Raw genomic sequence first — 25,427 nt, 5'->3', positions numbered from 1 at the left:
ATATTTTTGAGAAGTGTCAGGTGCACACTCTCCCACAAATCCACCCAAGTTCAGAAAGGACAAAAGTGGGCACAAACCTAAAATACCATAGTTACGAAACACACATTTAGGGAATGCACAACTCCAGAATCCTTAATGTTCTTTCTCCAGAAAGTTGCCATGAAATTCATTATGGGTTGTTCCATTTCTCAGGAGGCTGGATCTTTGTAGGGCACCTTGTTCAGATGAATTACATCCTAGAACACTGAAATGAGTAACGATGTGATTTTTGAGTCATTGAGATTAATCTCCCCCCCCCCATTTCACACATACACATACACACACACACACACACACATACACACACACACACACTCTCATTCAAAACAAATGTCCACATTGGCCATGTTCTAAAAATAGTTGTATCATTCTGCATTCTGAGTTCTCCACCCCTCACCCAGAAAGTAAGCAACATGTTTCATCATTGCCCTCTGGAATCCTGGTTGGTCATTATGCTGATCTGAGTTCAACATAATAGTACATCACATTTATATAACATAACTTGTTTGTATTTTCCCCATGGGCACCCCTTCCCATTCCCACTCTCTGCTGCCTCAAAAGGAGGTATATATATATATATATATACTTAGAATATGTTTTGTTTAGGACTAATCCCTACTTAATCTACCCTCCCCTCCCTTTCCTTTCTCTCCAATTTCACTGTTGAGTGAAATGTATTTCTACATCCAACTGTCTCCTTCCCTTTGTGTGTGCATGTTCTTCCTTCTTTAGACTAATTTAGATGAGAGCGATTCAAGTGTCAGCTGTTCCTCCGTCCCCTCCTCCTTATATAGACATCTACTTGTTCATCCTCGTTATGTGAAATAGTTTTCTCTAACCTTCCTTTCCTTTCCCTCTTTTTTCTTTTTCTTTCCCTCTTTTTCCACTCAAGAGTAGACAAATTAGGATCACTCCCAGACCTTGTCTAATTAGACTCCCTACATGGACCCTGATGATAATAGGGTTGTATCATCTATCATCATATGTATCATCTCCCCATATTTGAATGTAAGCAGTTTACCTTTGTTTAGTTGCTTATCAGTGTTTATTCATATTTACCTTATATTTCTCTTTTCCTGTGTTTGAACTTCAGAATTTCTGCACAGAGTTTCTCTGGTATTTTCATAGGGAATGCTTGTAAACCCACCATTTCATTACAGTTCTATTCCCTTCTCCCTGCTCCCCACTCCCACCCATAGCATTATTTTCAGTTTTGCTGGGCAAGTTATACTTGACTTTAACTCCATATCTTTTGCCTTCAAGAATATCACATTCCAAGTTCTATACTCCTTTATAATGATGGCAGTTAAATTGTGCACTCTGGCTCCTTGGTACTTGAATTCTTTTGTTTCTGGCTGCTTGCAGACCAGGAAACTCTGGATTTTGGCTATGATCTTCCTAGGACTTTTCATTTTGGGGTTTCTTTATGGAGGCAACTGGCAGATTCTTTCTATTTCCACGTTGCCCTCTGGTTCTACGAGATCTGGGCAGTTTTCTTTTAAGATTTCTTGAAATATGATACCTATGCTATTTTTTGCTCATAGAATTCAGTCAGTCCAGTGATTCTTATATTTTTTTCTTCTCAATGTATTTTCTAGGTCAGTTGTTTTTACTGTAAGATAACTTTCATTAACAAAAATTTTTTTTCAGCCTTTTGACTTTGTTTTAGTATTTCTTGTAGCATCATGGAGTCATCGGCTTCTCTTTGGTCCATTTGAATTTTCAGGAATTTTGTTCCTTAGGTAAGATTTTGTATTTCTTATGCCAAACTATTAATTCCCTTTCCAATTCTTACTTCCATAGCTCTCATGTCTTTTCCATTTTATCTTCAAGTGCCTTTATTCCATTTATAAAAATATTTTAAAATTCTTTTTAAAAAATCCACCTCTTCCGCCATCTTTTCAAAGAATTCTAAGTTGGTGGTGCCTAAGCTGTGTTTCATTGAGGGGTTTTGGAGTCATTCTTTTCTTATGTATTTGTGCCTTGAACGTCTCTGCCACCCTAAAGCTCATGATGGTAGGGTTCTTTTTTTAAGTTTGTTCATTCTTCTAGCCGACTTCCTGACTTCAGATATGATGTTATGGCTGAGCTCTGTAGCACTTCTGGAGGGAAAGCTGGAGCTGGTGCTGTTGCTGCTATGTTGGAGTATAAAGTGTTAAGTTATTCAAGGAATTCAGGGACACACTGCGGACCTGCAAGCTTTCAGTGTCCCCTAAGTGTTCTGATCTGGGGCAAAGTCTGATTGCTGGCCTCTTTAAGTTCCTGACCTGGGTTTGCCAGGGTGGACTTCAGCTGGCTCCACTTCTATCAGCCAATTGGAAAGCTCTGTTGTTAGTTCAGAGCAGCAGAATTATAGAGTTTCCTATATTCTGGAATTCCCATATTGGCTATTGCTTTCCTATTCCCCTTAATAAAAAAGAATTTGTTGTGCAAAACTTGAACTCAGTCAAAAGACCACACCCAAAGACCTAGAAGGCCACATGTGACCTCCAAGGCCGCAGGTTCCCCACCTCTGGTCTCCACTCATATGGGACTGAGGTTTCCTCTTGCCCTAGTGCATAAGCTCTCCCTGGGTGCTACGGTGCTCCACCTGAAGTACACTCCTAGCCTGACCCCATCTTCAGCATCTGCAGACCTCCCTGTGCAGAGCTGAGCTGAACAAAAGACTCACTGAAACCTTTCCTGGATTTTTCCATCAGGATTTGATTTGATGTATTTTCTAGATTTGTTAGGAGTTTATGGAGAAGAGCCTACTGCATTACTTCCTTTCACTATGCCATTATGGCTCTTCCTCTTTTCAATAATCTTTGAAAAATCAAGGAGACTGGGAGAGGTGCCACAGGTTTAGAGATAGGCAGGTACTATCCTGATTTTCAAAAAAGGGATAGGCTGGGGAATTTAATTAACTTCACTTCCTGGGAAAATATAGGACCTATAAATAAAGAAACAGTTTGAAAACCTTCGGAAATGGAAGCAGCAATTATTAAGAGTCATTATGAGTTTGACAATAACAGGTCATACTGGGGTAATCTCATTTTCATTCTTGATAGGGTTATTAAACTGATAGAAGAGAGGAAATGCCCTATACATAGTATAGGTAGATTTCAGCAAAGCTTTTGACAATGTATCTCATGTCATCTTTGTATACATGAAAGAACTGGGTTATATGATCATAGTAATGCAGATTCAGAATTGATTAGTAATTATTAGTGAATTCACTGGTCAATCTGGAAGATGGTTTCTAGTGCCCTGTGAATCTTTGCTTACCTCTATTCTGTTTAAAGTCTTTTTTTTAAAATCAAGTTTTCGTTGAAGGTTTAGGTTGCATGCTCATACAGGCTGGAGAGTGTACTGTTAAATTTTAAATGTGAGCACTTGCATCTCAGGAACTGGCAAATGCTACAAATCAGGGATTGATTTATTGTTTCATCGATTGTCTAGACTTAAGGAAGTGATGGAGAAAATGTTCATTCAGATTCAACTTAAAAATGAGTCATGGTTTCATTTTTTTGGGAGAGCTAGTCGTTGAGAATTTATTGGCACATCCCTGCTCCAAAGTCAGGGCTCTATTGTACCATGCTGCCAAGACTGTGAAATGAGTTTGTGGCAGAGGCCTGACTTCTGACCTCCCAGTCAGATGTTCTCTCTGCTCTATCCTAATTATACAGGAATCATATTTTTCTACTTTGTTATAAAATACAAAATAATAGATAGATGGACCTAATTAGGACTCTCAAAATGTCCTAAATTAATATAGATACACATTTATACAACATCTGCATATATGTACATAACAGGCTCAGCATTTATCATTTAGTAGATTATATCTTTCAAGGAGAGGAATTTCAATTTAAACTATCAAACAACACTTCTCTCCCCCAACCTCCTACCAAATACTCACAGCCTTTGAGGGTCACTCATGAAGAAAGCAACACCTTTTGACAAAGGGAAATTTTCTTGGCATAAATTCACATTATACAATTCAGTTCTATAGACGATGAAAGAATAAAAATTAGTGCAGTCAATTGATAATCATTTATCAACAAGCCTACTCTGTGTTGGACATTGTACAATGAATGAGTTTCTATGTTTTGAAGAGACAGAATTTTATAAATATCATTAGCATAATTTGCAGCTCAGTTTGCTGATATAATGAGTGTGAATAAATTTCATACTGCAGCAAGAAACAACCCACTGGGATTAGAGAGGGCATTAACTCCATTCTCATCAACATGCAGGACTGGCTTAGTTTATCCCTTAGGTTTCATTAGACAGCCAGCGATGGCGGAAGGAAACTGATGAGCTTGATCTGATGCATACACTTGTGTAATACATACAAAACCCAACAGTTGTACAATTCTCAAATATATTGTGTTTCCTCAGTTAATTTATTTTAATTGGTCTAAATATAGTTAAATGATGCAGAGTGAAAGAAAATGGGTGGGAAAGTTTCCAAACAGCAGGAAGGAATAAATGTTACAGCTGGGAAATTGAAATTTTTCCATTATGTTTTTCCTGATTTGTGATTTAAATCACAAATATTTTTTGCTCAGAATTCCTCAGGGCACCTTGGGCATCCACAGCTAAATATGCTGATGAATCCAATGAAATAAAGATCCATTTAACTTCCTGATTTAAACAAAAATAGTACCTCCGTCAATTCCAAAGGCAGCTTTTACCCAGCATTCTGAAATTATGAGACCTCCTGCTGAGCTGTTAGCCATATTACATTATGGCCACTCTTCCCAGACTGAAAGTAGCCCTCTGTCAATTTATTGAGGATTTCTATTCACATTTATGTAACTAATTTTTTTACCTTTTTGCATTAAACAATTCATAAACACAGCTAGCAATGTGGACACTGTTATAATGATATGAAAAGCAAATTTAAGTGTAAATAAATACCCAATTTTGGCACCTTTATACTTTGGGGAATCAAAAAGGCATGGGAGATAGAGGTAGCATGGGATATTGGGAAGGCAGGAGATAGGACTGACTTGAATTTGAATCCTGGCTCTTTTTTGCTGTGTCTGGCTCTTGGAGACCCCATTTGGAATGTTCTTGGCAAAGATACTGGAGTAGTTTGCCATTTCCTTCTCCAACTCATTTTAAAGATGAGTAAATAGGCAAACAGATTAAGTGACCTGCCCAGGGTCACACAGCTAATAAGTGTTTGAGGCTGTATTTGAACTCAGGTTTTTCTGAATCTAAGCCCAGCACTCTGTCCACTGTGCCATATAGCTGCCAGCCTGACTCTTCTACTTACTACTTATATATCTTGGTCATTTGACTTTTTTACATTTTACTTTCTGCTTAGGTCTAGTATTCCCAGCAATAAAATGAGTCATTTTCTAGAATGTCTGCTTGAGAGGCAGCTTGGTGTGGTGCATGGACTCCTGCATCAGAGTCAGAAAGATTTAGATTTTAGATATTAGCTAGCCATATAAACTTGGATAAATACCTTTGGGACCTAGTTTTGTCAATTATGAAATGGAGATGTTAATAAGGCCTACGCCATGGGATTGTTGTAAAGACCAAGTGAGAAAAAATGAGTAGGTCCAACTCCTGCCCATGTAGATTGGGCATTAAAAAAGGAGGCAGTTCTGTGAAGCTTCTACATACTTGGGTGAACATGTGACTCCTGATAACCTGAGAGAGTACTGAGGACCAATTCCACATACCAGTGTGAGTACAGAATGGATTGATTCTGGTTGTTTGGAGGAGATTTCAGAGGAGTACAAGAGGAAGTCAGAGAGGTGAGGTACATATTTTTTTAATAATAAACTGGAGTCACAGAACTATGGACATACAGGGAGAGCTGACATGTTCCTTGAGTTCTATGATATGTAACTCTAGGGACTGCAAAGAGCAAACTCTCCGAGAGATTGTTCCTGAAGTAGATGGAGGCTGGGCTGGGACTCAGACTGGCTGCAGACACTTAATAGCTTTGTGACCCTGGACAAATCACATACCTCTCTCGGCCTCAGTTTCTTCAGCTGTAAAACAGAGATAATAACAGTACCTGCTTCATAGGATTGTTGGGAGGATCAAATGAGATAAAATTTTTAAAGCCCTGAATACAGGGTCTGGCACATAATTGGTGCTGTATAAATGCTTATTCCTCTTTCCCCTTTCTACGTAAAATGGAGTTTTTCACTTGCTTTGGAAGAGCTCATTTATTTTGATGTTATTTTATTATCCACTTGAATCTGTATAACTTTGAAGATTTCTGTTTCCTGTTTGCTTTAATAAAGCAAAGTAAATTTATATAATTTATATGTAATAATACAAATAATTTAAAATAATAAAGCAGAGTAAAGATAGCTGATAGCTATTTGTGACGGTTTTTGGTGTAACCAGTGTTTGGTGGGAGGTTGCAAAGTTTATGAATGTAAGCTAAGTGTTACCCTCCCTTTGGGGGAGATAAGGAAGGCATCATTGCTCTTGGGTTTTTCCAAAACAGTGCTGTCAATCCCTGACAGAAACAGGGATCACTAAATTGTACAGGGCAGCTAGATGACAGTGGATAGAGTGCTAGGCCTGGAGTCAGGAAGCCCTGAGTTCAAATTGAGCCATAGACTCTTAACGGGCTGTGTGATCCTGGGCAAGTCACTTAACCTCTGTTTGCCTCAGTTTCTTCACCTGTAAAATGAGGATAATGATGGCACCTACCTTCCAGGGTGTGAGGATCAAGTGAGATAGTAATTGTAAAGTACTTGGCAGAGTGCTTGACATACATTAGGTACAATATAAATGTTAGGTATTATTATTATTATCATGATATTTATTATATAAGGATCTCTGCAAGATGCATATTGACTTCGAAAACTACACACTAACATTATTTGTTTATTGTGTTTTTATTTGTTTTGTTAAGTATTTTCTAATTACATTCTGGCCACATTCTCATGCCATTTTGACACCTTTCTTCCAAGGTATTGTACTGCTACACTATCGACACTTAAGGTATCATGGACAGAGATAATTTCAATAAAGTTTCTCTCTTGAAATAGAAACAAGGGAAAATACAAGTACCCAACCATGGCCCTCCTCCTGCTTCTCTACAAAAGCAGAAACTGTAGTTTCTCTTGGAGAGGGGTGGGCTAGATCGCAGATCTGATCCACGTTACATGTGAACTGAACTGTCTTTATATTTAGACAATAACCACATGCATATATCTATATATTTAGAACACTTTGAATATCTTAAAACAATATACAAATGTTAGATATCGATACACTTCTAATACATATGCTGCCATGCAAAAGGGGAGAGAGAGAGGCTTACTATGAAAAAACGTGAGTAAAAGACAAATTGTTCAAAACCTAAGTGAGAATTTAAAATTTTGCTATGCATGTTAAATCATTTAAAATGAATTTCAAAATAGTTTTTTGTGATTTAGTTAAGTGGTAATTAATCATCTTATATTGCTATTCTTTGGATAAGCAACTGCAAAACTACCTTGATGAAAATGTGTTTTGTGCACCAATATTTGTTGTAGAGAACAAGGAGGCAGAAAAATCCTACCAAGAACTTAAAAATAATCCTTTGAATAAAGTGAAGTACTTTAATTTTCTGTAACTTCAGTGCAAAAGGGGGATAGAGAAGCATGGTAACAACTGTGCTGAAAAACATGACCAGGAATAAATGGGAAGGGATAAAAGCTTGTAGACCATCCAGAATTGGCCTCAGACCTATGGGTATATTTTTCATGGAAAATCATGAAGTACTGTACATAGTGAATATCAAATAACATCACAAAAATGAAATAGATTATTCTAAAAAGACAGGGAAGATTGACTTAGTGTCAGTTTGGTAGTCATTTCATTTTAAATAATAGCATTTTATTGACATCTCGTTTTTTACATAGCCCAAATTTCTTTCTGTACCCTGCCCCTCTCATCCAGAGCTATTTCCTGGAACAAATAACATTTTTTAAAAGAAAAAAAGAGAGAAAGAGGAATAAGAAAAAAATCAGCAAAACTGATCACTATATCATTTTATTACATGTATTACATTACTATATCACATATACTGCCATATCATATATATGTCATGCTATTACATATATCCCAAAATATGAAAATACATATGCTACTCCATAGCGATGGATTTCTTACCTCGTCAGTGAAGTTGAGGGATGTTGTCTCCTCGTGCCCCTTCTCTGGGGCCATGCTCATTCTTTGAAATTGTACAATGTTCACTTTCATGGTTTTACTTTGTGGTTACAATTGTTTCCATTTACTTTGTCATAGTCACTGTGTGGAGACTGTTTTCTTAGTTCTGCTTATTTCACTTTGTATTTGTCCATGTAAGTCTTTTCATGGTTCTCTGAATTCATCATATTCATCATTTTTTACAGCAAAGCAATATTCCATTACACTCATGTACCATAATTTGCTTAGCCATTTCTCAACCAATGGGCATCTGCTTTGTTTCCAGTTTTTTTACTACTATACAAAATTCTGTAATAAATATTTTTGTATATATGGAGCTTTCTTATCAATGACCTCTTTGGAGTACATGCTTAGTAGTGGAATCTCTAAGTCAAAAGCTATGAATATTTTATTCACTTTATTTGAATGATTCCAGATTGCTTCCCAATAGTTCTGATTCCTAGCTACATCAAAAATAGACTAGTGTGCTTATCCTTCCATATTCTTTCTAACATTCACTGCTCCCATCTTGCATCATTTTGAAAATTTTCTGGGCTTAAAGGAAATCTTAGAGTTGCTGAAGCCAGACAAAGCACCAGATGCAAAGTGGAGTCAAGCCCTTTGAAGAGACTTCAGCAATCATGTAGTCTAAACCATACATTAAGGAATCCCCACTATTAATATACCCAATAGGTGGTCATACAGCTTATATGTACACTTGGGAAGAAGGGTTACCCACCATCTCTCAAGGCAGTCCACTTCAATATTGGACATCTCTAATGGTTCAGCAGTTAGACTGTGCATTGGATTGAGTGCTGGAAGATTCATCTTCATGAGTTAAAATCTGACCTCAGATACTTCCTAGCTGTGTGACTTTGGGCAAGTCACCTCTGCTTCAGTTTCCTCCATCAAAAAATGGAGTAATAATGGTACCTACCTCACAGGGTTGTTGTGAGAATCAAATGAAAGTTCTTCACATAGAGGCTGGCACATAGTAGGTGCTACATAAACGCTTATTCCCCTCTTTGCAACTTCCGCTCACAGCTCATGGTTCTGCCTTGTAGGGGCAAAAATAATAAAGTCTATTTGCTCCCAAAACATGCTCAGTTCCTTCCATCATCATTGTTATTTTCTCTGGACACTCTCCAAATTATCAATGTGCTTTTCAAACTGTGGTATCAAGAACTGAATGATCCTCTGAATAAAATGAAGTACTTTAATTCTCTGTGACTGGACATGATACATCGTATGAGATCTTATAAGGACACATTCATCTCTTTTGTCCTGGAAGCTTTTGTTGAGTAGTTTCAATTGTGTCCGACTCTCTGTGCCCTGGGTCACACAGCTACTAAATGTCTGAAGCCACATTTGAACTCAGGTCCTCCTGGTTCCAGGGGCTGGTGTTCTATCCATTGTGCCACCTAGCTGCCTTAGAAGCTGGGCCTCTCTTAATGACTGACTCACTTAACGCCACCCAAGATCACATTAGTTCTTTTGGCTGCCATGTGGTACCACATACTGAGACTGAGATTTCAGTAAACTCTCCTCCACTTCCTTCCCCCCATCTAGATCTTTTGAGAATAACTGCTGTATAGTCATGCTTCCCCTATCTTGTACTTGTATAGTTGATTTTATTTTATACCCAAGCATAAGACTTTACACTTACTCCTACTGAACTTAATTTTATGAAATTCAGTCCACTGCTCTAACCTTTTCAAGATTTTTTTGAATTCTAATTCTATTGTCTGGTGTGTTAACAATAATAATAGCTAATATTTTTATATTTATTAAATGACAACTCTGCCAAATGCTTTACAGAATTCTTTCATTTAATCCTTGAAACAATGCTGGGAGGTAGATGCTAGTATTGTCCCAGCTTTATAGCTTGAGGAAACAGAGGCAAATAGAAGTTAGGAGATGGGTCCAGGATCACACAGTCACTAAGTATCTGAAGCTGGATTTGAACTTGGGTTTTTCTGACTCTAGGTCTGGAGCTCTATTCACTACACTGTTAGCGATCCCTCCCAGCTTTATGTCATCTTCAAATTCATTGATTGCCTCATCCATACCTTTATCCAACTGAATGATAAAATATTAAGTAGCACAGAGCCCATCGTAGATCTCTAGGGTACTTTCCTTTAGAGATTGCAGACTCTTAGGCCCACAACTCTCTCTAGCACCAACCAGATTAAAATGTAATTGAGAAATACTTAACAAAATAAATAAAAATACAACAAAACACAGATAATGTTAATTTGTGGATTTCTAAGCCAACTGTAGCCTGAAGGGACCCTTTTGTATGACTTCTCTTTGAGTTTGACACCACTGCTCCCCAATGGATCCTCCTTCCATGTTGACAATGGTCCATGAACACTTAGTCATCAACTCAATTCTGAATCTATTTGATTATACTAGTATCTGGTTCACACCTCTCCATATTCTCCATAAGAATAATATGATATATTATATACAAAATTTTGTTTATATCTAGGTAAATTATATACACATTATTCTTCTCACCTACTTGCTTCATAATCCTGATAAAAACTGAAGTGAAGTTAGCCTGGCAGGATGATCTACTCTTGATGAAGCAATGTTGGCTCTTTGTAACCATTACTTCCCTTTCTAGTTGTTTGAGAACTATTTCTTCAATAATCTAGTCTAGAATTTTACCAGTAATTGAAGGCAAGCTCACTGGCCTATGGTTTCCAGCCTATCCCCTCTTATTTTTAATTTGAGAATTTGGATATTTGACCTTTTCCAGTCTTGTAGTACCTCTCCTATTTTCCATGTTCATTCAAATACTGAATGAACTGAGAGTGGCTCGGAAATAGCATCTGCCAATTCTTTCAGTGCCTAAGGATCCAGGTTATCTTAGCCAGGTGACTTGAATTTATTAAGGACAACTAGGAGACCTATAAATAGCTCCTTACTTAACCTGAGTATCTACTTCCTGTTAGTCAATTTTTATTATGTCATTCCAAGTTCAAAGGTCTTTAGAAAACAGAAGTAAAATAAAAGATTTATCAGCTCCTTCTTCTCTCTGTTGTCAGTTATCCATCTCAAGTAAAAGGCCTTTAATCCTTTTTTACTTCATATGGCCAACAAATCTCTACATCTCTTTTCTATTGAACTTGGCTTCCCTTGCCAGCCAGTTCATTCTGACCATTAGCCCTCTTTATGCTACTTTCACAGGACTGTGCTACACCTCCCTGATAATTTCTAGCTAAATGACCACAATAAATCACTATCTTTCTCCCTGAGCCTTGGTTATTCTCTCTCTCTCTGTCTCTCTCTCTCTCTGTCTCTGTTCGTTTGAGAACGAAGAATGACAATAACAATCTTATATTCATCTTCTGTCACCTGATTTTGCTTCCATGTTCTGCTCATTTCTCTTAAAAATTTTTATTAGTTAGTAGGTGTATGTAATGTAATGTAGTAATGTATCCAAATAGGTCTCTGTGGATTCTGGATGGGAGCATCTCCCCTCCCTCTTGAGTTGAATTTACCTGAAGCATTTTACCCCTTGGATTCCTACCTATTTTTTCTTTTAACTCTTTGAAAAATGCTTTCCTAAAATCTAGGGTACCTGTCACAATATGCCCAGATTTCCTCTTTTTTATCACAAATTCTAGAAGGATGTGGTCAATTGCCCCCAGGCTTCTTGTTATTTCCACTCCTACATCTTAAACTTAACATGTCCATAACTGAACTCATTCTCTTCCCCCTCAAAGCTCCCCTATTACTGCCAAAGGTACCATTCTCCCATTCATTCAGGTATTATCCTGGGCTCCTGACTCTTTCTTACTCTCCAATTCCACATATTCAATTTGTTGCCAAGTCCTGTTAATTTTTCCTTTGTAGCATCTCTCATATATACCATATTCTCATCTCTGATACCGCTATCATCCTGGTGCTGCACCTTATCACCTCATGCCTGGACAATTGCAAATATATGTATACATACACACATATGTATACGGAGAGAGAGAGAGAGAGAGAGAGAGAGAGAGAGAGAGAGAGAGAGAGAGAGAGAGAGAGAGAGAGAGAGAGAGAGAGAGAGAGAGAGAGAGAGAGAGAGAGAGAGAGAGAGAGAGAGAGAGAGAGAGAGAGAGAGAGAGAGAGAGAGAATAACTGAGGCTCAGGGAGAAAGATAGTGATTTATTGTGGTCATTTAGCTAGAAGTTATCAGAAGCAAGATTTTAGCCCAGGTCTTCCAAGACCTTCAGTTTCAAATTTCTTTCCACTATCCTGCCTAATTAATGTCTATTTAGTGATTTTATCCTGTTGGATTTACTTGAACTCTTCCTGTAGAAAATAATTGGGTGAGAAATCACTTTAATTAAGAAACATTGAGCACCAGAACTGTGAAAGGGCCAAAGTACTGAACATGATATCAGGGAGACATAAGTTCAAATCCCACCTCAGGCACTCATTCTTTGTTACCACAAGTAACTCACTTTAATGTCTCTAAATCTCAGTTTCCTCATCTGCAAAATCGAGATGACAATAGCTCTCACCTCACAATTGTATTGGGTAAATCAAATGAGATAATGCATGTTTTATTAGAGATTATCTCCAATTTATCTTGTATATATCTGGTTTGCACATAGCTGTTTGCATGTTATCTTCCCATCAGACTGTAAGTTCCTTGAGAGAAGGGATGGGTTTTTTTTCTTTGTAGCACAGTGCTTGGCACATAGTAGGTGCTTATCAACAATGCTTACTGACAATTTGACTTGAAGCACATTGCAGATGTTCCAGCTATTAGTAATACAGCTATCCTAAAAATCATGCTCCCATGTTTCAATGTAGCTTGAACGTGGCCAATTACTTGTAAAGTTATACCAACAGAATGCAAATTATGTTAAGTCCTATCAAGATGGAAAGGCTTTGAATATGACTCCAGTCATAGCTTCTATATGTCATTCTAGGGCCAGGCTCTTCAATGATATAGAAGATTGTAATCTTCATCATTCACATTTCTATAATACTTTTAGGTTTGCAAAACCCAATATTCACAATAACCTTGTGGGGTAGGTATTCCAGGAACTATTATCCCCATTTCATAGATGCAGAAACTGAGGCCCAGAGAGGTCAGGTCACAGAACAAATAGGAATCAGAGGCAAAGTTTGATCCAGATCCTCTGACTTCAGATGTGGAATTTTATTTCCTGTGTTCCAGTCTGTCTATTGATGAAAAAATTGTAGCCATTGCAATTCAGGATGAGTCTGCTAAGATATAAGGGACGTTGTGGGTTGTGACTTCTCTTGGTGGAGGGAGTACTTGCATTGATGTAATCATAATTTTCTTGAAGAAATTCCTGTATTCTTACTTATTCCATTATGTCGTTAGTCTAATGAGTTCATGAATATTCCATAAACATCTAGTGTGACCAGGAGATGGTTTGGGCACTGGAAAATTGGATTGATCTTTCATCCTTCCTGTGGCTGACTTTTTCAAACTTCTGCCCACAGAGGTTGGGACAGTGTGTCAGTGTTCCTGTACCTCTGAAATTGGCATGCCTAATGAGAATAGGGAAGTGCTCAGAAGGTGTAGTCAGGGACGTAGCCATCACACACCCTGTGACACAAGACTTACTATATTACCCAAGCCTTTAGTGTACTCAGTGACTAGTCAAGCAAATAGCTCTGCTCAGCTCAGTAAACAAGAGCTTTTCTACCCTGGGGATGCACACTAAAATGGGGCAGTCAGACACACAAGGAAGGTTGCCCAGAAAACTAGATTCCCTTGGGCTTCCATGTTCAGCCAAAAAAAAAAAAAAGTCTCTCATGGCTTTCTTCTTTCTTGTTCTTCCTGTTTCCAAAAGCTGGGAAGGAAAACAAACTGCTAAATCAGGATACCAAATGATTTAAACCTGGGTTGGGGAACCTGTGGCCTCGAGGCTACATGTGGCCTTCTAGGACCTTGGGTGCGGCCTTTTGACTTAGTCCAAGTTTTATGGAACAAATCCTTTTATTAAGGATTTATTTATTTAGTATGTATAATAATATTTAAAATAGTAAAAATAATTTAATAACCAACATTTAATTTTATTAATATTTAATTTATTAATTTTATTATTTAACTTCAAAAAATTAATTTATTATTTAATTTTAAATAAATAAGTTTAATATGAAATATTACTGCTTAAGTTTTAAACAGTAGAATGTTGGGACAAAACTAATAATAATGTGATTTGTCAGGGAGAAATGCAAAGTCCTTTCCTTGAATTAAAAAAAAAATCAAATTCTCACATCAACATGGGGAAGGTGTAGGTGTAGTTAAACAGTAGTTCATATGAAAAAGATGGGGGGGGTGTTAATTTACTGCAAATTTAGTATGAGTCAATAAAATAATATGGCAGTTGAAAAGGTTAGGCTGTATCGAGTGTTATGCTGTCCTACTGAGACCAACTTGCCTGACTAGCTATCCATCTACTCACCCACCCACTCATCCATCCATTCATCCATCTACACACACACACACACACACACACACACACACACACACACACACACACACACACACACAGGCATAGGCAGCTAGGTGGCTTAGTAGATAGAATGCAAGACCTAGAGTCAGGAAGACTCATCTTTCTGAGTTCAAATATGTCCTCAAACAGTAGCTGTGTGAACCTGGGAAAGTCACTTAACTCTGCCTCAGTTTCCTTATCTGTCAAATGAACAGGAGAAGGAAATGCCAAACTACTCCACTCTCTTTGCCAAGAAAACTCCAAATGGTGTTATGAAAGGTAGGAAACAAATGAACAAAAATATTATTGGGAAGATAGGAAGTATGCAGAGGAGACAACAAGTATTGGGAAGGGTCTCCTGATCATGCTGTGTGAGGATTGTTTGAAGGGCCTCAAGTTACAGAGCATGGAGAAGACTTAGGAGAGACATGATAGCTGCCTTTAAGTGTTTGAAAAGTTTTCATTTGGAAGGTGAATTAGACTTTTTCTGCTTGGTCCCAAAAGGCAGAACTGGAAGCAGTGGGTAGAAATCAGAAAAAGGCAGATTTAGGCTGGATGTAAGGCAAAACTTTCTGATAATAAGAACTTTCCAGATACATAATGGGCTTTCTCGGGAGATAGGGCATTTTCCCTGTTTAGAAATCTACATGCAGATGTAGTGGTCATGATGTAAGGATTTTATTGCTGAAAATGCCTGGATGGTGACATCTCCAGCTTAATAGATTGGGAGGTTTAAAAAGGAGATGCCAGAGCTTCAAACAAAGGGAAGATCAAACAGACGGGAGAGAGAAGCAGCGGGCTGCAGTCAGAGAAGAAAGAAGGGCAGTAGGGTTTGGCATGGTTCGAACAGAAGGCTTCCATCTGCATTCTCAGACCTTTGTTAAGGTGAGAGGCTTCAGCTGCTCTCCAGTCTTTCCCTGAGGTTTCAACAGTCCCCCAGCCTGCCATGAAAGGTTTTTGAAAACAGCCCCAAAGGAAACAAAATTGCACAGGAAGCATTTGCCCTCAAGGTCATGAGTTATGAAATGATTGTGTCCCTTTCTTGCCAAGCTGAGGAGTCGGTGAAGATTAGGATAGAATTAGATTATAACTATTTAGCAGTGGAGATTTTACCTTTCTGTATGTTGTGCAGAAAATGCTTTTATGACTTGATTCCTTTCCTTTTTTTCATACTGCATCATATATTAATTAAATATGCATATTTTGCAACTATCTCTCTTGTATGGTGTGGCAAACAAAGGTTGAATGAATGGGATTTGAGGTATGAATCACATGATTAATCCAAAACAGTCACAGTAAACCTGGGGGTAGTGAGGGAGTGCCAGGCAAAGACACCATTGGTGATGTTGCAGGTGAAATTATTGGTCATGTACAGGTTAGACTAGCTCTTAGATCCCTGGATTTGACCTAAAAGTCTGTGAGTCCAAAAAAAAAATCATCCATGTAGCTCTATCATTATAGTACAATAGCCCAGAACAGGGGTGGGGAGCTTGCAGCCTCGAGGTCACACATGGTCTTCTAGGTCCTCAAGTGTGGCCTTTTGACAGAGTTCAAATTTTACAGAACAAATCCTTTTATTTAGGGGATTTGTTCTGTGAAGTTTGGATTCAGTCAAAGGGTTGCACTTGAGGACCTAGAAGTGGCCTTGAGGCTACAGGTTCCCAACTCCTGGCCCAGATCAAATATCAAAACATAGACTTGGGGTCCTTTTAGATGCTCTGTGCTGCTTGTAGACAGCCTAAGACAGAGAGGAGACAGGCTGATGTCTTCATTGACGTGAATAGCATGTTCCTTTTGAAAATGTCTAACCATATGAAAAAGCATAAGAACTGGTGTGATCTGGCTGGTGTCAGAGGCGTGCCACATGAAGGGTACAGGTTACTCTTCTGGTGGCGTCCCTTCTCTTGGCCTGAGTTTTCAACCAGAAATCTGGCAAAAACTCTTGACTGGACCATATAGCAGGTACTAATTCCCACTTGTAAGCAGACAAGTTGTATAATTGCTAATATTTATTTTACACTTTAAGATTTCCAAAGAGCTTTATTGTCTCATTTGATAATACAACAAAAATAACATAATACTATAGAAAAAATTTTATTGAAAATAAAGGATAAACAAGCATTCCATATGCTATAGCTGGTGAACCTGAATTCCAGTTCTCACACATGTAGCCCCATGCAAGAGAAAAACAATGGGCTCCTTCTGAATTATCTGAGGAGACCGTGTGGTTGTACTATATTTGCAGTGTGCTAGAGAATGTTTAACAACAGGCTTTGGGAGAGGGATGAATACACAACACACTTTAAAGCTTATTCTGCATTGCTGACATTTTTTTTTTCTCAGTACATTCTTAAATTTAGGCAATCGACAAAACAATGAACCAAGATCTGACCTGTAATGTTTGTCTTCCTGACTCCAGGCCCAGCAGTCAGTCTATCCACTGAGCCACTTATCTGGGTTCAAATCCTTATCTTGCAATCTGACTGACCTTCACCATTTGGACTTGAGTTTCCTTTTCTGTAAAACAAGGAAGTTGAACTAGATATTTAACTTAGGTTCCTTTTCAGTTATAAATCTATATTTCTAAAGGAATGGAAGTTTTGAGTTCCAAACAACTGAAGTATGGAGAAATTTCAGAATTTAGTCCCAGAGGAATAGGTAAGGGGATGATGATTCCCTTAACAGGGTTTTTAAAAAAAATGTTTTAACTTATTGACTACAATTAATGGGGCAGCTAGGTGATGAAGTGGGTAGAGCACCAGGTCAAGAATCAGGAAGACTCCTCTTCCTGAATTTGGTCTCAGGCACTTACTAGCTGTTTGACCCTGGACAAGTCAATTAATCCTGTTTGCCTCTGTTTCCTCATCTGTCAATTGAACTGGAGAAGGAAATGTAAAACCACTCTACTATCTTTGCCACAAAACCCCAAAATGGGGTCATGAAGAGTCAAGTCTGAAACAATCGAACAACAAAATAATAATGTTCCCATGAAACACTGTTAATAATTTTTACCACTTTCCCCCCAGCAGTTAAAACCCAGATGAGTATTGGCATCTCCCCCACACTGTTGTCCCTTTTGGCTACAAAATCTTTGGTTCAGGATTCTGGTTACACCTATAGTGACATTTGCCCTACTTTGCCCAGCATGTAAGTGACAGAGTATATTGAAAATTCTTCTCTGGGAGGTTAATTTTTTTAATTAATTGCCTCTCTGCAAAATTTTTAGTATTGGTCTTTAGGGTCCACTAGAAATCTCATCTATAAGAATTCCACTGAGAGACTTGGCCTCAGAAATTTCAAGCCGATTTCTAACAAAGAAATACCTTACTTTCCTTAACAATAATTTTTCTAAAAACAACAATGACAACAACAAACCATGGGTAATATTTTTGCAAACTGAGTCACACTTGGAAGTATTAATAGATTTCAATTCTTTGGGCTTTCATGAAACAGGGACTAGTTTGGGATTCAGAAGGTGGGAGTTCAAATTCTGTCTCTGCTCATTTCTCAGTGTGAAAGTTGTGCCTCAGTGAAAAGGCTAAACTTGACGGCCTCAAGGGTTCTTTCTCCGCCCCCCCCCCCCTCAGTCTTAGAAAGGAAACAGTCTTAGAAAGATGAAATACTTATTGAAAGTCCCACCAATAGTGAGTAGCCAAACTGGAACTCCAACTAAGGTTCTCAAAGTCGAAATTCAGTGCTTTCCCCTACTGTATCAGTCATTTATTGATTATTAAGCATTTATTGTTTCCTATGTGCCAAATCCTGCACTACCACCACCACCACCACCACCACTAATAATACTGATGATACAGCCCCTGCCCTCAAGTAGCTTACTTTCTAATGGGGAAAGACAAGGTGTAACACCTAGAAGGAAGATGAGAAGCAGCAGGAAGATGATGAGTGAGGCTGGGGGAGGTGAGAAATGGTAGATTTTAGAGGAAGTGCAGATTTCAGCCTGTAGAGGAAGGAAACATGGATGCTCTGGGTGTGCCACATGATTCAGCTATAAATCCCATGAATAATCACAATATAATTAGCTTCGTAGGTTTCGATTTTGGCATAATTAACTGAGTGATTCATTCATTTGCTGTGAAAAATATATTGAAGATCTTCTAAGTTCAAGATACTGTGCAGGAATACATAAAATTAGAGACAGTCTCTACTTTTGCATATCAAACTTTTAAAGGTTCCTCATGTCTGAGAGTTTTTCTGAACAGCTTTGACAGTCTGGTGGCTACCCTCTTCCCTCCCCCAGCTATGGCTCATCGTTCCTTCCCTCCTTTTGTCTCTTCTGCACTAGCTAGCTCCTGCCTGGGATAATTCACTCAGCTCCTTCAGTCTCTCACCTGCTCCCAGGATCTATTACTTAATTGGTGGCAGGGATGTTAAATGAAAAGATTAAAACCCCAGCTTGCACCTCTCCTTCAGTTCTCCCAGTCTCATTTACCAGAAGTGCAGAATTCCCATCCACTTCCTGACCCATCCTATACCCCTTTGAAGCACATCTTCATTCCTATCGTTTCCTTGTCTATGCTCCTGCTTCTGTGAATAAATGTCCAGAGGAGCCCAAGGCTGTTTTTCATTGGAAGTGAAATTCATACAATCATGGGCTTTTGAGGTGCAAAGGTCTAAATACCTACTTCTTCATCTGTAAAATGAAGAAACTAAATTAGATGATGTTTAAGGTTCTTTACAACGAGGTAGCAAGCACTGGGCTTGGTATCAGAAAGACTCATTTTTGTGAGTTCAAGTCTGGCCTCAGACACTTACTGGCTGTGTGACCCTGGACAAATCACTTAACCCTGTTTGCCTCAGTTCCTCATGTCTTGCTGGAGAAGGAAATGGCAAACCACTCCAAGATCTTTGCCAAGAAGACCCCAGAATGGGGTCATGGAGAGTCAGATACAACCGAACAACAACACAACTGTAAAATTTTGATTTCACTTTTTTTGTCAATCTAATAGCATTCTGAAAATTTATCTCCTATTAAAACACAGTCTACAGAACAAACACAGAGATTCAGGACCATCTTTCAGGGCTGTGTGGGGCAAATTACTGATTTGGATTTGTTCATACTAGATATTATGGGAATGTTCATCCACTGAACAAAGGTAGTAGAGGAAGGACATTCCCAACTGGGATAGGATGTTCAGTGTTGCTAGACTCTCAGCTCTCCCACACTATTATTGGTTGGTTCCATGGCTGGTCTGTGGTCCGATGTTTCAGCAGGGAGCTGGAGTCCCTCATGTCTTTCCTGTTTCTGTACTGAGATGACCAAGGAACTTTATCAATGGCCATAGCCCTTTAAGGAAGAAAAAACTAGCCTAATATGCATGGGCAGGGCCTTAAGATACTGCTCTTACCACAGTGGCAGACTGAGTGACTGTACTTTAGGTTAAAAAGTGAAGGGCTACTATTAGAGTTTTTATCTTCAAGAATTTTGTAGGAATTTGTATTCCTGTACCATGCCTTGAGGGGCAGCTAGATGTCACAATGGATAGAATGTGAGGCCTGGAGTCAGGAAGACTCATCTTCCTGAGTTCAAATCTGGCTTCAGACACTTACTAGCTATGTGACTCTGGACAAGGCACCTAACTCCTATTTGCCTCAGTTCCTTCATCTGCAAAATGAGCTGAAGAAGGAAATGGTAAACCATTCCAGTATCTCAGTTAAGAAAGCTTCAAATGGGGTCACGAAGAGTCAGGTACCACCGAATACCACTGAACAACAACAAGCCATGCCTTGAGCACAGAAGGAATTTCATGTATGTTTTTGAAGTGAATGAATGAATCACTCTCTTAAAAATGCCAAAATCTAAACCTAGAAAACTAATCATAGAATGATTATTTTACATATAAAGAAACTTAAGTTTTTGGGGTTAATCAAGTTCTCCCAGATCATAGAACTAGTAAATGGCAGAGCTGCACTAACTAGCTTTAATCAGAAATCTGGTTCTATTCCTATTAAATTATCTACCTTTAACACCATGACATTCCCTCCTAGTTTGAACATCATGAGAACCAAAGGCAATCAATATATGGAAGGGAGGATGAAAAGTATTCCCAGGTTTTGAGGTGCATCATAGTATGATGGAAAGAGTGGTGAAACTTTGAAAGAACTTGGGTTAAAATCCAAGGTTTTCCATACACTTGACAGCCTCAGTTGCCTCATCAGTAAAATAAGGGCATTGGGATAGATGACCCAAAAGATTTTTTCTGCCCAGCTCTAGACCCTTGATTGATGGATGTGGGGAATGGGATTCCCCATGGCAAAATGGCTGGTGGGTTTTGCACTATTTCTTAGTGAAAGGTTTGGCTTCTTGGAGTTTCATAGACTTTTAATAACAATAATAATTATGATACACAGGGCTTTGAGGTTTGCAAAGCATTTAAAATGTGATCTCATTTGGTTCTCACAATCATTTTGTAAAGCAGATCCTCTTATTACCCCTATTTTACAAATGTGGAAACTGAGGGAGATAAAGGTTGTGACTTTCCTAGGTGTCTGAGGTAGCATTTGAATTCCTGTATTTCTGACTCCAGGTCCTACACTTGATTTACTTCACTGCCTTGATGTCTAACTACTGAACTATCCCACAGTGCTTTTCTTTTGACTACGTTTAAAAGTAAAATTCTCATCCCTCAATGTTTGGATCAGATACACTTAAAAATCTGAGAAGGCTGAGGTTTTCTATCAGAATTATCAGTCTCACAAGTATTCTCCTCCTCCTGAGCCACTGCAGAAAGGTTTATCTCCTTCAAATTCTTTAAGAGTAGTTTGTCATACTTCTACAATCCCATTCAATTTTTCTTTGTATTAAACTCACTTGGGATACCTGTCTTACCTTTCTTTTTCACCTCCTTAAGGGAAGAGACCACACTTTTTTCATCTTTAGTACAGAACTTGTTCTTCCAAAGGAGACTAGCAGCCTTCTAAGCTTATAATGTGAGGCTTAGCTTTGCAAACTTTAAGTGACCGTTAAAAAAACCCCCGTATTTTAAAAGTACAGTTTATGGGTTATATGTCTATTAAGGCAAGAGGTACAGTGAAAAGAATACTGTTTCAGGTGCCAGGGGACCTTGGTCTAAACCCTGCCTCGGACACTCACTCCCTAAGTCATTTCACTTCCCTGACCCTCAGTTTCCCTCTCAGGAATATGAGGGGTTCGGATTGGAGTTAGGAAGTCTTGAGTTCATATGTGACCGGAGGCACTTACTAGGCGTGGGACCCTGGACAAGTTCCTCCTTTTGTCTGTTTCCCCAACTTCTACTAGCACCTACACCTACTTCTCAGGGTTGTGAGGATCTAATGAGATATTTGTAAAAAGTACTTAGCACAATGCTTGGCACATAGTAGACACTATCTAAGTACTTATCCCCTTTCCCTCCCCCCCATCCCAATAGCCTCTGAGGTTATTTCCAGCTCTAGTTCTATAACCATATGAACTTTAATTCTTTGTAACCCACCGCCTACTTGCACAGAGTTCATAAAGATGAGATAAGACGTGGGCAAGTTGTCCTCTCTTCCCCGTAGACGCCTTAATTCAGGCAGATCAAGAAAACGACGATTTCTTTGCCTTTTCGGCCGCCCAAGCCTCCTCTACCATGTTAAATGGGCCCCTCTCAGGCTCGCTCCTACTCGGGGTTCCGGGAGCGCTGTACCCCTCTAGCCGTTGGGATCCTCAGCTCAGCGCGGGCCGCACCCTCCGGCCTGCCCCGCCCCGGGCAGCTGCAGGAAATATCAATGCCAGCCACGGGCTCTCTCCGCGGCAGAGCTTTCCTCCTAGGGGCTCCCAAAAGGCTCGCGGCCGCCGTCGGGCCCCTCCCAGCCCGTGACTAGGAACTTGATGGGCGGGGATCCCTTGGCAGGCAGCTCACTCGGTGGCCGTCTCTCTCAGCCCCGGTGCCTCGGAGCTGACTTCTCGGCGGCTGCCGGACCACGGCTTTGCAGCAGCAAAGCCCGGCACGGATCCCGCCTCCGTCCTCAGACCGAGCTGCTGCCGCCGACGTCGCTGTCCGAGGCCCAGCTGGGAGGAGAAGGGAGGCGCTGACTCTTACGGGGAGGGCCAGGGGCAGGGGTGGTGGCATTCGAGGTTTTTCCCATTGCCCAGATCTGTCGCTGTTCTTGGAGTGCCATGCTTCGCTGGGTGCGGGGCTTTGTGCTGCCCGTGGCGGCCTGCCAGGAAACCGATACCAGCAAGCGCTATGAAAATCTCTTCCAGAAGTTGGACCGCAATGGGGACGGAAAGGTGGACATCACTGAGCTGCAGGAGGGCCTGAAAAGCCTGGGCATCCCTCTAGGCCAAGACGCGGAAAGGGTGAGTTGCCCGGCCATGGGTCCGAGAAAGGCGATGCTGGAGAGATGGAGCCGCGTCCTAACTGGGCCAGGACTGGGCGTGGGTAGAGGGCCTAGTTTAGAGAAAGAGGGCGGAGAGGACTCGATACAAAAGCTGGGACTCCCCTTCTAGGCTTTGTGTTGGGAAAGGGAAGCGGGTTTATAAACTGGAAGTAGAGTGTGTAGCCCGTATAAATAACCACGAAGCGAAAGGAAACTTGTGGCTTCCAAATAGAGCTTAGCGTTCTGACGAAACTTTACTAGTTTGGGATGCTTTGCTAGTGGAGCAGAGACCTGGAACTCCACATGAACATTCTGAAAATACCTGAGTTCTTCCTCTTTCCCAAAAGATTTCCTGTTTTTCCGTAGACGCTATGGATTGGTAAAGGGGGCTTAACTCCTCTGAAACAGTATCCCTCCGAGACTAATTGGTTACATTTGGATACATTTTACAACGTGCCACATTGGAAAGAGTAGAAACGAATTCTTTGCTGATTAATTGTAGTTATTAGTTGTAGTTATTAGTTGTAGCTGCTCTTAAGAGGCGGGGTTTTCTTACAAAGCAGTGCTTTCTGCTTCCTGCTGCTTATCGTAGAATAAATTCCACTGCCTAAAATGTTGGAGTTTATGTCTTTACTACATACGCTGATAACAGGGCTTGGCCCTCTCTGGGACGTTATTTCTGAGTGTGCACTCTCTGAATCATATGCATTACGTCCAAAAGTTCAGCTCCATTTCAGCGTGGAAAGGTACTTTGAAACTAACCATCCTTAATACGCCCTAAACTCTATACTAGGCTTATTCTCTATGTAGCTATTCGGAGGGAAAGTTATAATCTTAATGAGTAAGGGGGTCAGGTACCTTGTATTTTAACTTAGTGTCTCTTTTTATTTTAATCCTGTATTTTATATTAAAATTTACCTACATGTTTATATTTTAACTTTTACTTAGGGTCTTTAAAACAAGATTGAAAACTTTGTTTCCATTGCTTAGACCTTAAATGCACACTTTTTATCCTTATTGACACGTTAATATAAATGGCATGAATATACCAAAGGAGTTAAAAACGAACACCCCACTCCCAACAACACAAAATACTGTTAATAAGAAATAATGGCATCTCCACACTCCAGCCTGGGATTATAGGCTCATAAATTTAGAAGCAGAAGGGGACATTACAGGTCATCTGGTCCAGGTCCCTGGTGTTATATGGATGAGGAAACTGAAGGCCAGAAAAGGAAGTGAATTTCAATTTCCCAAGGTTACCCAGGAATTAAATGGAAAAGTCAGAATTCAAATTCAGGTCCTCAGACTCCAAATCAAAACTTTGTTCCATTGTACCACACTTCTCATAGTAGATATGCTCTGATGACATATAGTAAACATCTTTATTAAGAATAACATTTTGGGGCAGCTAGGTGGCTCAATGACTGGAGTTAGGAGGACCTAATTTCAAATTTAGCCTCAGATACTAGCTGTGTGACCCTGGGCAAGTCACTTAACCCTGATTGCCTAAAAAAAAAAACAACAAAACCAAATCAAGCTTTAAAATTTGTATTCAAACAACACTTATTATTGTGGAAAAAAAAAACACAACCCAAAACATGCAGTAATTCCATAATGGTTAGAGAGATGGTCTTACAGTAAGGAAACCAAGTGTCATTCCTGCTTCTGGTATATGCGACTTATGTGACCTTTGGCAAGTCACTTAAATTACAGAAAAGTTATAGTTATATAGTTAAATGCTGATCTGCATAAATGGAGTGAACTTCCAGCCTGGGAGTTCCCAAACAGATGAAACCTTAGGTTAGAACAAAAACAAAACTTGAAAATTATCTGATTTTGTGTGTGTGTGTGTGTGTGCGTGTGCGTGTGCGTGTGTGTGTTTCCAGGGTTAAGAGAAATCAGACTTCCATTGACAAGGATTTCTTTTATGAGTTTAGACACAAATGCCAAAATTTAGAAAAGAAAAAGAAACAAATAAATATTGAAACTTAAGTACAAAGTAAGAAGGGAGAACCATGTAGAACATGAGAGGATTCAAAATATATAGCAATGAATTTCCATTTCAACAAGACCTGTATAGTAAGTATTCCATGTTGTGTTGAGAGCTGTCCATCTTTTCTTTGCTTCCTTGTAAGTTTTTTTTGTTCTCTGCTGTGCACTTTTTACTTTGTTCTTTTTTCCCCTTCCTTCCCCCAGCCCCGCCCCCAAGCATTTATTAAACAATTAATATGTGCCAGGCACTGTGGTAGCAGCTAGGAATATAAAAATAAAAAAAAATCCCTATTTAGTATTAATTTAATAATATGTTAATATTTAAATATATACAAATGTCTATACACATATATGTAGATATACAATAAACACATGGTGGGGGGAAGGAAGGGAAGGCACTGATGGCTAGTGAGGGATCTGGAA

The 25,427-nt window shown here is 39.3% G+C and overlaps 1 protein-coding gene and 1 long non-coding RNA gene across 2 annotated transcripts in view; one reads left to right on the top strand and one right to left on the bottom strand.

Annotated features, from left to right (window-relative positions):
• Positions 1-22,224, bottom strand: part of LOC140527335 (uncharacterized) — a 37,915-nt gene extending 15,691 nt beyond the window's left edge. The window contains exons 1-3 of the long non-coding RNA XR_011974768.1: positions 22,139-22,224; positions 17,065-17,189; positions 78-244 (exon numbers count right to left, since the gene is read on the bottom strand). This is a non-coding gene — a long non-coding RNA (uncharacterized lncRNA). The remainder of the gene's footprint in view (positions 1-77; positions 245-17,064; positions 17,190-22,138) is intronic.
• Positions 22,225-22,283: 59 nt separating this feature from the next.
• Positions 22,284-25,427, top strand: part of SLC25A24 (solute carrier family 25 member 24) — a 42,026-nt gene continuing 38,882 nt past the window's right edge. Inside the window, exon 1 of the mRNA XM_072644177.1 lies at positions 22,284-22,989. Coding sequence (XP_072500278.1) covers positions 22,807-22,989 — 183 coding nt within the window. The 5' untranslated portion in view covers positions 22,284-22,806. The remainder of the gene's footprint in view (positions 22,990-25,427) is intronic.

Source organism: Notamacropus eugenii, chromosome 2 (assembly GCF_028372415.1).
Source record: "Notamacropus eugenii isolate mMacEug1 chromosome 2, mMacEug1.pri_v2, whole genome shotgun sequence".
Classification (NCBI taxonomy): domain Eukaryota; kingdom Metazoa; phylum Chordata; class Mammalia; order Diprotodontia; family Macropodidae; genus Notamacropus; species Notamacropus eugenii.
Note: the sequence above shows the minus strand (reverse complement) of the source record. Positions and strands in the feature narration are given on the sequence as shown.